At 40.7% G+C, this 14,960-nt stretch overlaps 1 protein-coding gene across 36 annotated transcripts in view; it reads left to right on the forward strand.

Annotated features, from left to right (window-relative positions):
• Positions 1-14,960, forward strand: part of ZMIZ1 (zinc finger MIZ-type containing 1) — a 504,711-nt gene that overhangs the window by 458,022 nt on the left and 31,729 nt on the right. For 19 of the 36 annotated variants that reach the window (XM_043518779.1, XM_038410178.2, XM_043518774.1 and 16 more), the window contains 7 exons: positions 1,576-1,690; positions 3,531-3,748; positions 5,538-5,736; positions 6,774-7,064; positions 11,124-11,306; positions 12,943-13,117; positions 14,665-14,851. In XM_043518779.1, the coding sequence (XP_043374714.1) occupies positions 1,576-1,690; positions 3,531-3,748; positions 5,538-5,736; positions 6,774-7,064; positions 11,124-11,306; positions 12,943-13,117; positions 14,665-14,851 (1,368 nt within the window). The remainder of the gene's footprint in view (positions 1-1,575; positions 1,691-3,530; positions 3,749-5,537; positions 5,737-6,773; positions 7,065-11,123; positions 11,307-12,942; positions 13,118-14,664; positions 14,852-14,960) is intronic. The other 17 variants (XM_043518791.1, XM_043518777.1, XM_038410180.2 and 14 more) reach the window with 3 other exon arrangements.

Consider the following 14,960-nt stretch of genomic DNA (forward strand, 5'->3'; position numbering starts at 1 on the left):
GTACTGTATGAGACAGAAAATGTAGATTTGGTGGTGGACTTCCAGATTGGCCAGGAGAAAGTTTTTTAAAAACATAGGATAATCACAGTTTTAAAGATTTCCCCCCCCTTTTTAAAATATATGTTGTTTACTTAATTGTAATTTATATTATTACTTTTACTGTTAATAGATTGTAGTCTCTTTGGGACCAAGGAGCATGCATGCACACTACTTAACACAAGGGCATCCCAGACCCCAAGTTTTGAAAAGAAAAATATTTACATCTTTTGATCCTTCAAGTACATACATATTAGCTCACTTGAGTAGTCCGGAGGCATAAGGGAATGGAAAGATTGTCCAATAGTTAGAGTGAAAACTGGATACCCATGTTCAATTCCCTGTTCAGCACAGACCCCCCGCATGAGACTTCTGTGTCTCAGCTGGAAAATGAAAACAGTACTTTCTTGCCTTGCAGGATAAAGATTTTGAGGCACTCAGATTCTATGGTAATGGGAGTTGTATGAGTTCCTTAGACAGCTAGATAAGCATTTGCAGGGTCAGATTTGTAATTTAGTTTAAAAATGAATTCATGGCCTAAACCGCTTGCCAGTATCTCTTTAAAATAAAAGGACTATATATGTGTTCCTTAAATAGTTTGTATATACCTGGAAAAAATCATAAACGTTAAATCAACTTTAAAAAGTGATATATAATAACACATGAACCAAATAATGTTAAATAAGATATGTGGGAAAAATACTGTATTTATACCTCTGGTTATTTAACTGAGTTTGATGTATTCAGTAATTATATTGCATATATACATATACATATTCCTTCTCTGTATTGTATGCACCAAGACTTGTATGTGACAGGCTTCTTGCTTGTATCTGTTTAGTTTATGGAAAAACCCAATGCTCTTCCCCACTTAGTTATCTGAAAGGATGCATTTTTAGTTTCAGCAGCTGATTTTCTAGAATACTGATTAGCTAATACTTTTTGGCATACAGCTCATCCATCGTGCAGTAGGATGCCATCTGGATTTTAATTCACTTTTTGAAAATTATTGTTGGGCTGCTATTCCTTTAAAGGCTCTTCTGGCCATGCTGGTTCCAACTGCAGACAATGGGGCTGCAGTCTAGTCTCAAAACCTAATTGAATTGGAATGAGACAGCTGAAGCAATGATTGTTGAAGAGCTTGAGATGGATGACTTTTGCAAAATGAATGCCTCCAAACATCCAGATAGCTTAATGTTCTTGTTGAAATCTGTGGCCGAGAGTTTATTTTTACTTCTGCAGGTGGCAGAGTTTTAGGGGTGAACTCTTCATTTCATCCATCACCACATGGGTTTATGTGTCATGAATTAACTTAATTTCCCTTCTGCTTTGATGCTGTGGTGATAGCTCTGCTTGTAACCAAACAGAAACTGCCCACTTCTTAAATATACTAAGATACTTATAAAGCTGATGAGTTGGAGAAGAGTTAAGGTTACTCCATCTGCCTATGTCAGTTAAGAGATCAACCCCTGCTTCCCCAACCATCATTCATTTAAACTGTTCCAAACCATGACTCTCTGGTGTGTTTGTATTTTACAGTGATGGATCTTTCCCCTATGACTCTGTTCCTTGGCAGCAAAACACCAACCAACCACCAGGTTCTTTATCAGTGGTCACTACAGTATGGGGTGTGACTAATACCTCCCAAAGCCAGGTAAGCTTCATTTTATGCGCCGTACCTGGAGCAATGCATTTTAGTTAAATGTTTGTCAGTAAAATGAAAAAAATAGAGAAAAGAAGGGAAAGGACTGTCATAAAACTATATTTTTGTCCTCTTATTTTCTTCTTCTGGCAGCACAATGGCTACATATTAGGGTTTTACTTATTTTGAGCTGGTAACACATTTAACTGCATGGGTGGAAGTGTCAGATTATATTGGTGGCAGTTGCAAGCATCACTTGCTTTCTGTACAGGAGAGGGGTGATTATCAGACCTATCATATTTATCATAGCATTTTTCTTGAGTCCTTAATGGAAAACTTTTCTCATTTAGCCTGGTGCAATGTTCTGAAGCATTGGGACAGAGGCAAGAGCTAAGTGGTTAGTGCCAGGGTAAAACTGTCCAGAAAATGAAAATCTGTTCCCATGAAAAATTTTGTATTTTTGAACAAAATGTCATCTCATATTGTGATGAAAAGTCCAAAATGCAAAACTTTTTACAGGAAGGGACTTCCACAAAATTCTGTTTCAGGAGAACTGAAATGGAATTTTTTAGCTTGCAGGCAGCCAGCCTGGACAGTTCTTGTCAATTTCACTTTTTCCCTGCAGGCAGAAAGTGAAATTGACCAGAACCTTCCAAACAAAATGCCAGAGGCCAATCACCTGGCTCTCTACTTCTCCCCCAGCTACAGCTACATTTTCTGGCTGCCTGACTGGAATGTTCTTGTCCATTTTGCTTTCTCTTGAATGCAAAATTGACATGAACTTTCCATGCAGATAGCTGGGGAGTTGTCATTTCAATTTTTTGCATTGGAAAATTGATATTTTTCAGAAAAATTGAAATTTTGCCACAGAAAATTTCAGTTTTGTGAAAACTGCATTTTCTGTTGGAAAATCATTCAGATGGCAAATTCCCAACCAGTTCTCTATGTCAAGGACTCAAGTCTCCATCCAACTGATGTTCAAGCCAGTGGAAAGACTTCCCTTTACTTGAAAAGGAGCTGGATCCAAGAACATTAGTCAAGTCACTGAACCGCTTTATGCCTTAGGCTATGTCTACCCTATGGGCTACGGGTATGATTCCCCATCTCGTGTGAGCATACTTGTGTTAGTCTCATCGACCTAGCTCGAGTGTTAGTACTGATAGTACTGTAGCCACAGCAGCTCAGGCAGCAGCACTGGAGGCACGGCTGATCCATACCAAGTGGAAACCTGCCTGAAACCAGTGCTCAGCTGTGCCTCCACTGCAGCTATTCTGCTATTTGTACTCATGATAGCTCAAAGAGACTTAACACAAGTACACATTACATGGGCAAGAGAATCACACCATAGCTCATAGTGCAGTCATAGCTTTGGTTTGGTCATCGATAAAATGGAGATACGTCTTTATAGTAATGTTGTGAGGCTTAATGAGTATTTGTAAGTCATTTTGAGGTCCTACATCAAAGACATTATGTTGGGGGGTGGGGGAAACTTTAAATCAAATTGTCATCTTGCAGACCAACAAATTGTCAAATAACACAGTTGTTTCTTGCTTCTTCACTTAGTCAGATGGATTCTCCACATGATAAAAAAAATGTGATGTCTGCTGTTCCTTATTATAACTTTTCAGAAGCTTCAGTGAGAGACTAATCTTATGGTAGGGATCAGAAAATGGCAAGGGAGAGCTCATAAGAAATTAACATACCTAGGTGCGTATAGCATAATGAACCCAGGACTCATTTGAGTACAAGTATATAGGTTAATTAATTGTACTCGAATGTCTGTAGCAAACTAACATTGTTAAAGCCATAGCTTTAAGGGCTTTTTCCTTATTTTGAATATTTCTCCTCACAGGTGCTGGGAAACCCAATGGCAAATGCCAATAACCCTATGAACCCAGCAGGAAACCCCATGGCTTCTGGGATGACTACAAGCAACCCTGGCATTAATTCCCCTCAGTTTGCTGGGCAGCAGCAGCAGTTTTCAGCCAAGGCAGGCTCCGCGCAACCTTATATGCAGCAGGGCATGTACGGGAGACCCAACTATCCTGGAAGTGGAGGCTTTGGTGGGAGGTAAGATGAGTCTGTATGGGATGGCAGTTGGATGTGAATAGTTCAAGGTGTTGTAGCTTTGCATAGCAATCTACTGGATGTGTCATAGTCTCCCTTTGCTTATTTAAAGGGTAAGTCTACACACCAGCTGGATGGTGTGATTCCCAGCTTGGGTAGACATACGTGGGCTAGGTCTGCTCAAGCTAGTGTACTAAAAATAGCAGCGTGGCTGCAGCTGCTCTGGCAAGCCACCCAACTTCCTGGGTACATACTCAGGCCACTGCAGCCACGCTGCTATTAGCTTGAGCAGGACTAGCACATGTATGTTTACTTGCTCTGGTAATCACATCTCCCAGCTACTGCTTAGAAATACCCCAAGTCTTGGTGGTTATTTATTCAGGCCTAGCTAAATTGCATACTGGGTCCATTGCTCGAAAAATTGGTACCCAAAGAGCAGGACATTCATCACTGTACCTGGAAATTAGGTCAATCAATTACCCCTGACAAACACCAGAAATAAAGTTTTAATTTCCACAAATACAAGACACAAACCAAGGTCCTAGGAATGATTAACATTCAGTAGGGCTAGTATGTGAGAAGTATCGGTGGTACAGCTTCCATCAGTCTATATGAGGAAATTACCTCAAATATTAGTAAGGGTACAGCCCTGCAAAGCTAAAAGGCAGACCCCTTACTGCAGGAATTTATAAAGTACTTTGTATGAATGAGGGACAGGGCTTTGGTCTTAAATTTTAAGTTATGTATTTATTTTTGTGGGGTAAGTGCAGTTCTTGTGAAATGTGCCAAATTAATAGCCCAGGTTATCTACAAAACACAGGCGTGGGCAGTTAAAAGGTAAACACAGGCAGTAAGAATGCAAGCTTCCCACGCTCCTAATGCTTTTCCTGAATGCATTTCTTTGGTGATAGTGTAGCTCTGTCTCTGGGCGTAGTCAATCTCGGGGTTCCTTTATTGTTACTGCCGAAAAGGGTACCAGCATGGTAGAGTGAAAAAGCACTATCCTGGAAATTGGAAGACCTAGCCTCTGTTTTCATCTCTGCCACTGTCTCGCTGCATGAATTTGTACCACTCACTTAAACTTTCTGTACTTCAATACAGTTCATCTGTAAAATGGGCATAATGTTGACCCACCTTTTTAAAGACCTTTGAGATCTACAGGTGTGAAGTACTCTAGATTATTTATTTACTTACTTACTTACTTAGTGGTAGTTTTGTGATTAGTACATGAAGTATGCAGGCACAGCCAACTTGCTTCTTGCAGAACTCTGAAGAGGCATCAAATGACAGCTGTCAGTCACTGTCGATAACAAATAGCCCCTGTCGGCCTCTTTTCTGAGATCTCAGTGGGGACAGATTTCCTTTTCTACTCCTGGAAAAGCTGATGCATTCCACTGTTGAGGCATATAGATGGCTCATTGTGGAGGAAGCTCACAATGGATGCTACTGTCCATGCTGCCCCTAAATTGTGGATAATCAGTGCACACATTCGTTTACAGCCTCTCAGTCCAGCAGCGTGGTAGAACAGAGTATTAAAAATTAGTTAGAAACTCCTGAAAACTGTAGTTTCTAACTCCATTGAAAAGTGCTGACGTTATCTTCCCTCTATGCCAGAGCAGCTCTCCTATCCTCATTTACATCCCTGGTTCTCTCTTTCTGTCGGAGTGCTTGTTTTCAATAGAAACTTATACATGGTTTTGGAACTGTTCCAAATGACATCAGACTGAGGCCCCAAATATAGGCTCAAAACACTAGGCCCATTTTAATATTCCTTTCTTTCTTCACCTGATAGTTACCCTGGTGGCCCAAATACTCCTGCGGGAATGGGGATCCCTCCACACACGAGGCCGCCTGCAGATTTCACTCAGCCGGCTGCAGCTGCCGCTGCAGCTGCAGTTGCAGCTGCTGCCGCCACAGCAACAGCTACAGCCACAGCCACTGTAGCAGCCCTTCAGGAAACCCAGAACAAGGACATGAACCAGTATGGACCGGTAAGAAAGTAGATCTTGCAAACTTGTATCCTTCTGACTTCTGCCTTTAGAGAGAAGCAAGTGCCCCTATTTAGTATGTGAGATATTCAGGTATCAGCTGTATTGTGTGTCTGTTTGCACAAGAGACGGAGACCAAGCGATCTCTTGTAGCATGGATAAGTATGTATGTGTTAATGACATAGAGTGGCCAATACATCATCTTTCTGAATCCCTGTTATCTGCACTAGTCGTGCATTTGTATTTCAAAGAGGTCATCACTTAGTTAAAAAAAAAAATGGTATGCAAAGTTTTATACCCACTTCTAATGTGATGCATTAGTACTTCCCTTCCCCCAAACTTTAGCACACAGGTAAGTGTTCTAAAGCTTTATTTTAGGGCCTATTCTGTTTCTCTAATTAATTATGTTGATCTACTCAGTTTAGTTTTTCAAAATACAGTAAAAAAAAAACCCCACCTTTTAAGGTATTATCTGTGAGAATAGCATTTTGAAGCATCCATTTTTGGTGACCCTAAGCTCAACACAATTATTTCCTGTACTAACTATTAATGAAAAAGGAATGAGAGTTTGATCTCTGGCAGCTGCTTTTCTCACCGCTTCCATTCTTTGTAGTGTTTCTAAGCATAGGGGTTAAGGATGGGGCGCATGCAGAATCTCAGCTGGCGTAAATAAGCAAAGCTTCTTTGAAGTCAGTAAAGGGGTGCTGAATTCCACCAGCTGAGGATCCTGGCCCATTACCTTGGGGAAGATGACTGGTCACATCAGTGGATTTTTATTTGCTTATATTAAAGCCGTTTTTCTCTTACTAAACTATTATTTTTCTCTCTTGTTGCTTTTAGAATTGCAGTTGAATTATTATTATGCCAAAAAAAACCCAAAACCCCTCACAGAAGGTTACAGACCATAAAAAGAAAATGCGACATAATCCCACCCCCAACCCCTGCCAACAAACATGTTCAGCTCCCCACTCCCATTTTAAATGCATGTCGCATTTTATTCTTTTTTTTTTCTTTTCTTTTCTTTTTTTCTTCTGTTGAAGGTTTGTTCCTCTTTCCAGATGGGTCCAACTCAGGCTTACAACAGCCAGTTCATGAATCAACCTGGCCCTCGCGGCCCTGCTTCTATGCCAGGCAGCATGAACCCAGCGACCATGGGAGCCGGAATGACGCCTTCCAGCATGAGCGGGCCACCTATGGGTATGAGCCAGCCGAGGCCCCCTGGGATAAGCCCCTTCAGCAGCCATGGGCAGAGGATGCCGCAGCAAGCTTACGCAGGTCCACGCCCCCAGTCCTTGCCTATACAGGGCATGAAGAGACCATACCCAGGAGAGGTGAGTATTCTCGCTTCCTTATTCCTTTTGTCTTACAAACGATACCAATTATGCTACAGATGAAATTCATCCTGTGCAGAAAACCTGTACAATACCCTGGTGAGTATGTGTAGCAGGTCACCTCTGTGCTTAGCCCACAAATAGTAGCTCTGCCTAGGGAACTTTAGCTCAAGCTGTAGCTGCTTGTGCTTTTTAGCTCTGGAGGTCCCCAGAGTTCAGTCCCTGGTGTGTCAGCCAAGATGGCCACCACCAAGCCCAAACAGCCCTGTGAAGTTCTTGAGCCCTCAAAATATCACTTTGAAGCCCTCATAACAGAGTTTAAGTTCATAGGTCTTATACAGACTCTCTGCGCAGAGATGAATTTCAATCTAAATGCTTAAAATAAATTTGTCATGGGCAGACTATATGCTTTATTTACTTTGGGTTTTTTATTGTTTTAAAGAAATATGGGGCAGCACCTTGCATAAACACAAAAAGCATGTGAAACTTTTAAAAATCCCAATGCTTTCCAAACTTCCTGTGGTTTGATTTTCATAGGTGCTAATATTCAAAACTCCTGTTGAGCTCAGCATCTCTGAAAATTCCCATTTTGTCATTTAGGTAATTTTCTTTTGGTCTGGGGTGAAGATTATCTGAGTTCTTTTCCTGTCTGCCTGTCTATATCTATTTGTCTCTCCAGGTTTTTATAAGATTAGGATAGGATGTGAGCATTTCCCAAGACGTAGTAATCAAAATCACACAGCCATTGGCTTGCTGTATGACTTTAGGCAAGTTCTCTTGAAATCATTGGGAGTTAGGCACTGAGATGCTTTTGAAATTCCCACTAGTCACCCATCTTCATCTTTAGGGGCCTATATACCTTTATAAATCTAGCCCTTAGTCTATAACTTTAGATAGAATCACAACATATACTAAACTGATGCTATGCTATTTGTCAGTAGAGTTTACACTAGCATTTTATTGGCCAAAATATAATAGTGGCAATGTAAGTTTACAGAAGATATACACTGATATCCAACATTTAACAAATATTTATAGAGTTTCTAGCAGTTTTTCTAAATGCAGCGTTTCCTGGTCTGTAAATGAATTCTGTTGTTGTTGTTACCTTATGCATCAAAAATGACTTACTGCTGCAGGAGTTGCTTATCTAACGAGGCTTTTCTACTCTGTAAATGCTATCACTCCTTTCCAATTGAGCTAAAAATGCATAGTTCAGATGATTATTTGTATTGTTATATTTCATACCTTTGTGGAAGATTGGGAATCCCTCCTCACTATTTCAATAGCATGTTTTTCATCACAATTGAATACAAGAATGTTCTCAAGTAACATGCATTTTACAGTTCTATAAAATCATATGCTTGTTGTAAGGGTGCTGTGTAAGTTTAGTAAATGCTATTTATTTATTGATTTATGAAAATTTCATAAAGGGGATATTTGTTATAAATTAGCTTGCTCCAGAATTATTTTGTTTTTGTTGTAAGTAATCAATATTCGTAAATAGATTTGCCATCAGAACGGTAATATTCTTGACCTCGCCCTAAAGGTGCTGAGCAATAACCATGTCCATTGACTTCCTGTTGGACCACTACAGGGAAAATGGGGAAGAACTTAGGTCCAGGAGTTAGGACTATAGCCTAGGATTTAAAAGGCCTGGGTTCAGTCATCTACTTTGCACAGACTTCTTTTGTGACTTGGGCAAGTCACTTGCTTCAGCGTTTCAGCCAGCCACCTATAAGGATTTTTCCGCCTCAATGTATTCTAGTTTTGGGGAAGGTTATTTCATCCAGGATGGCCACAGCTGGGGATGGGACATTGGCCAGAAAGAGCCAAGGTATGAAGCATTCTCTCTCTCGGGTGCTTGGTTGGCTGATTTTTAATCACATGCTCAGGGTCTAACTGATACATGGGGTCAGGAAGGAATTTTTCCCTAGGTCATATTGGCAGTGATCTTGGGGGGCTTTAGCCTTTCTTTGCAGCATAAGAACATAAGTCCAGCCATACTGGGCCAAACCACAGTCCATCTAGCCTCATATCCTGTCTTCTGAGAGTGACCAATGCCAGATGCTTCAGAGGGAATGAACAGAACAGAGCAATTATCAAGTGATCCATTCCCTGTCATCTAGTCCCAGCACTTGGCAGTCAGAGGCTTAGAGCATGGGGTTGCATCCCTGATCATCTTGGCTAATAGCCATTGATGGACCTATTCTCCATGAACTTATCTAGTTCTTTTTTGAATCCAGTTATAGCTTTGACCTTCACAACATCCCCTAGTAACATGTTCCACAGGTTGACTGTGTGTTGTGTGAAAGAAGTATTTCCTTTTGTTTGTTTTAAACCTGCTACCTATTAATTTCATTGGGTGACACACACACCCTGCTTGTTTATGTGCTATGTGAAGGGGTAAAGAACACTTCCTCTTTTTTTTTGATCCATACCATTCATCATTTTTTATTCCCTCCTCAGTCATCTCTTTTCCAAGTTGACCAGCCCTATTCTTTTTAATCTTTCCTCATATGGAAGCTGTTCCATACCCTTAATTGTTTTTCTTTGCCCTTCTCTGTACTTTTTCCATTTCTCATGCATCTTTTTTGAGTTGGGTTTCCAGAACTGCATGCAATATTCAAGTTGTGAACCTACTCTGGATGTATATAGTGTCATTATGATATTTTCTCTCTTATCATCTATCCCTTTCCTAATGGTTCCTAACATTCTATTCGCTTTTATGACTGCTGCTGCATAGTGAGCAGATGTTTTCAGAGAACTATCCACAATGACTCCAAGATCTTTTTCTTGAGTGGTAATGGCTAATTTAGATACCATCATTTGTATATATAGTTGGGATTATGTTTTCCAATGTGCATTACTTTGCATTAATCAGCATTGAATTTCATCAGCCATTTTGTTGCCCAGTCACCCTTTGTAATTCTTCACAGTCTGCTTTGGACTTAACTATCCTGAGTAATTTTGTATGGTCTGCAAACTTTGCCATCTCACCATTTACCCCTTTTTCCAGATCATTTATGAATATGTTGAACAGCAATGGTCCCAGTACAGATCCCTGAGGGATCCCATTATTTATCTCTCTCCATTCTGAAGATTGACCATTTATTCCTACCCTTTGTTTCCTGTCTTTTAACCAGTTACTGATCCATGAGAAGACCACCCCTCTTATCCCATGACTGCTGAGTTTGCTTAAGAGCCTTTGGTGAAGAACCTTGTCATAAACTCTCTGAAAGTCCAAGTACACTATATCCACTGAATCGCCCTTGTCCATGTGTTTGTTGATCCCCCACTCAAAGAATTCTAATAGCATGTGGGTGTGGGTCCTTGCAAGGATTATCTGGGTATATCTCACTTAATCCTTTCCCTGCCATTGAAGTGGCCTCAGGCACTGGTGCTCCTCAGTTCCTCCTGTTTTTTGCCTGTGGGACATAATAGTCTATCTCCTGGGGGGTGTAATAATTTTGGTCTCATTTTGGTGTTTTTGTTTAGTGTATGTGGTGTTGGGTGGTGGTTTGTGGTACACAGGAGATCAGACTAGATGATTTGGTCATCCCTTCTGGCCTTAAACTCTATGGCTCTGTGACTTAATATCCCTATGCCTCAGTTCCCCACCTGTAAAACATGTAGTTAATAGCCCTTCCCTGTCTCCCAGGGGTGTTGTGAACATTACACACATGAGATGGTAAGGCCCTCAGATGCTGTGGTTATGGGACCATAAAAGTACTTTAGATGGATGGATGCAGGTGCTCAACTCCTCCGAAAATATGGCTACTTATTTAAGTGCCTAAAAGTTAGGCATCCTGGAGTGGAGATTTTCAAAGGCACAAATGGTTGAGTGCCCCAGACTGAACATTAATAAGATCTGAGCACATTTGAATATCTGCAATCCCCTGTCCCTCAGAGGCCCAACTCCAGGCACCCAGGTTTGAAAATGCTGGGCAAAGCGTTCATGAGACAGGGACATCAGCCTGATTTTATTTTCATTTTAATTCTATATTTCAAAGTTCAGTTCAAAATTATTTCTTGTTTTGTTTCATCTCTGTTGTAAAATAGCCAAATTATGGAAACCAGCAGTATGGACCAAATAGCCAGTTTCCTACCCAGCCTGGTCAGTATCCAACTCCCAACCCTCCAAGACCTCTTACATCTCCTAATTATCCTGGACAGAGGATGCCTACCCAGCAAAATACGGGGCAGTACCCACCTCCAACAGTCAACATGGGACAGTATTACAAGGTGAGACCTTGGGTTCATTGACTGTCTCATCTGGTGCCGGCGAAAGTTCTTTCTTCTGTGTTAGTGGATAAAATGAAACTCCGGAAATATCATAAGATCCCTAGATAGGGCCTGATAATACGCCATTAAAGACAATGGAAGTTGTGCCATTGCCTTTGATGAGTCAGAATCAAGCCCATAGTACAGTAAGATATGCCACATCATAATTTGGGGGGCACTTTAGCTAAATGGTGGGCCAGAAGTAAAAGTGAATGCCAAACTGAGCCCGCCTTTGAGGTTTGACATTTCTAATTGTGGCAAAGCAAAATGAGGGCACACACTGCACGGTTCTTGGATTAATTGAGAAAATTGCAGTAAAGCTGGTAGATCGGATCTGCTTTAAGATTAGAGTAGTCAAGTCATTTCTGGTGTTGGATTCTGAGCCAGAAGAATCTTAGGGCCATTAAGATGGCTCTGGAAATGGGGTTATTTTGTCATTATTTGTATGGAAGGTGGGTACTATTTGAGATGACAGCACTATTGGAAAAGAATAAGGAATCATTTCCCACAGAACATCTGTATACAGTCAGGTCACTTATTGCCTGATGTCTAGAAACATTGCTTTTTCTAAAGCAATTTTTATTATACTGTGGCAGCTTCTGTCCCACATTGTCAAGATGAATGCATCAAGGGGCTAGATGCTCAGCCGGTGTAAATCAGTGTAGCTCTATTGCAGTGACTGAAGCTACAATGATTTATGCCAGCTGAAGATCAGTCATGAGAGTTTTAAAGATGAAAGATTTTATATATATTTTTGTTGGGGTTTTTAAAATTTTGTTTTGTTTTATAGCCAGAGAAGTTTAAGGAACAAAATAGCCTTTCCTGGGAGTGATCCAGGGCTATGTACAAGGGAATCTTAGTTTGGTTTGAGAAGAAAATCATAACAAAATTTGAAAAGGGAACCAACCCTTGGTCTATTGAACTGTGTTGCATGTTTTTCATGGAAATGTAGATTGATATGGTGACAGAGTGAATAGACAAGATGAGCTCACGGAGAAAGGCATTTCTCCCAGCTAAGGGGCAAGGCTCTGAGTTGTAATATAGATGACCTGGTCTTTGGAGTTTGAAGACTGTGGAGACTAGAGACTTGATGAATTGAGAACTGTGAGGAACTTTGGTCTCAGCGGAGACAGGAATGGCTATAGTCTGTAGTGCCTTTCAACCTGTGACTGCTCAGTGGCCAAAGATAAAATGTTCTCAGCCAAAGATGAGGTGCTATATTATTTACTGCTACATCAAGAGGAGAGGAGAAGAGTAAGAAAATTAGGGCAAAAGTAGGAGAGATCAAAGGTGGAAAACCGGATAAAGAGGCAGGGAAGAATGAAAAAGTGTAGCATCTGCAATTTCTGAGGCTTGCAACTCCTTGCCTCAAATCTAAACTACTGTATGTTTTAAAAATGAGAAGTAAATGCAAAGAAAAAAGTAATTAAGGTTTTCGGTTTTAGCTCTCCTACTCAGTTCGTTTTAACTAGTGCAAGGCCCAAGCCACAGTACTGATATATAGATTCAGTGTTTAATAGCAATACATATGATATGGGCGCTTTCTTTTTTTTTTTTTTCAAAATTCAATAACAGCTTAGTATTATTTATTTTCTAGCCATCAAGGCCTGTACCTGTGGCAAATTACCCTCACTCACCGGTTCCAGGAAACCCCACACCACCCATGACTCCAGGGAGCAGTATTCCACCATACCTGTCACCTAACCAGGATGTCAAACCACCATTCCCACCTGACATTAAGCCAAATATCAATGCTTTACCACCACCGCCAAGTGAGTAGCAAATGGAGCGGTCCCTCAGTCTTTTACTGTCTCTCCTTCCTTTGCCATGCATATCACGCAACCCAGAAGTGATGCTTTAAAAATAGCATCTTGATGGCTATTTTTTGACATGGAGAGAAATTTTGATTGCCAGTTGATATATGGCGTCAACCAACCACATTATGCAAGCTACTCAGAGAGGAAGGAAACAGGAAAGAAGAATATTTGTTTCCAAACAAAATATTGGAAAATGCCAAATGGAAAACTCTCTCCAAAGTTAAACTTTTAAGGATTTTGCCACTTAAATATTCCTGTAGTTGATTTCTCAGAATGAAACTCTTAATTTTCAACTGTTTCATGTTGTTGGGTTTGTTTATTGCATAGAAACTCCATCACTAGTAATGTGATGTGTTTTGGTCAAGGGCAAAGCTATTGAATACTACTGAAGAATAGCTTAAAGGGTGAATATTTATAATGGTACTCCTATTATATCCATGCAGACCTCTTAAAAATATTCAGTAGAGTGCCAAAAAAATAATGTATACTCCTTTCAAAGCCACTCAACCTCACAGCTATGTTTGGCTGAGAGCAAGTCAGGAATGTGGCTGTGTACTCATACAATTTGTCTAGGGTCTAAAAGTGACTAAAGAATAATCAAAAGTTAGGCACTGGAAGAAGGAGTATGTTCTCTATAGAAAGACCTCTGTTGTGTTAGCTCTTTTCAACCGGCATTTTGGGGTTCATGGAGAGCTGAAAGATTGAGGTTACTGGTACTGTTTTAGCTTCAGCAGCTTCAGAGGCAGGAGAGTATTTTAAGTAAGAGTTGAACAGCAGCTTCTGTTTCTGATGAGTGAAGAAGAAACGCAATCTTAAATCCAGTGATTACAATGGACAGCGGTAACCTTTTCAAGCTCCAGGTCTTCCTGCTTCAAAATCACTTCAAACAAACCTGTTTTTTCAGTCAGAACATATCTGCTGAAAATAGTTGGCCATCATAAATTGTGCATAACAAGCAGCAAAACTCTTCATGATGGGGGACTAAATGGCTTGTGGAACTGGTAATAGAATACCTGAGCCTTCCATCTGTAGATCACCATTAGAACCGAGAGTCATTACCATCTACTGGCACACTTGAAATGAGTTGAATAATCTCAATTCCAATTTCTAGGGGGAAAATAGCCACATCACAAAAAAACAAATAGCAATGCACCACCACAACTGGCACTAATTGGCAGTCTCAGCAGAGTGATTGAATGGGTATGGTGATTGAACTAATCTCTCACAATGAAAAACGGTGCCCCCCACATCAGGTGTAAGGCACGTCTGTGGTGAGAGGCACTTTTGCTGCTCCTTTCATAAACCTTATCTGTGGATATAAATAGAAGACATCAGTCTCCAGAGCTGTCAGTCTGTGCCCTATCACCTGCATGAAATTCACTTATACAGTTATTTGTCATTTTCTTTTCTATATGTGGCTCTACTAGGTTAACCCCAGCAATAGATCACTGTATCATTTGTCATTATTCTGTATAAATATACACATTGTTATTGCACTGCAGATGCTAAAGGGAAAGTTCACACTTTCTCTCCCTCTTCGATCCCAGCCAACCACAACGATGAGCTGCGTCTGACGTTCCCTGTGAGAGATGGGGTGGTGTTGGAGCCCTTTCGGCTGGAGCACAACCTGGCAGTCAGTAACCATGTCTTTCACCTACGGCCAACCGTCCATCAGACGCTGATGTGGAGGTAGGTTTGTGCAGTGTTCTGAGGCAATCTTGCGTGACTGAAAGCAAAATGGTGGGTCAGATGAGCTTTGTTTGGGTCAGTCATGGATTTTGACATTAGGAAATATGGT

The sequence above is a fragment of the Dermochelys coriacea genome, chromosome 7 (genome assembly GCF_009764565.3).
Source record: "Dermochelys coriacea isolate rDerCor1 chromosome 7, rDerCor1.pri.v4, whole genome shotgun sequence".
Lineage (NCBI taxonomy): Eukaryota > Metazoa > Chordata > Testudines > Dermochelyidae > Dermochelys > Dermochelys coriacea.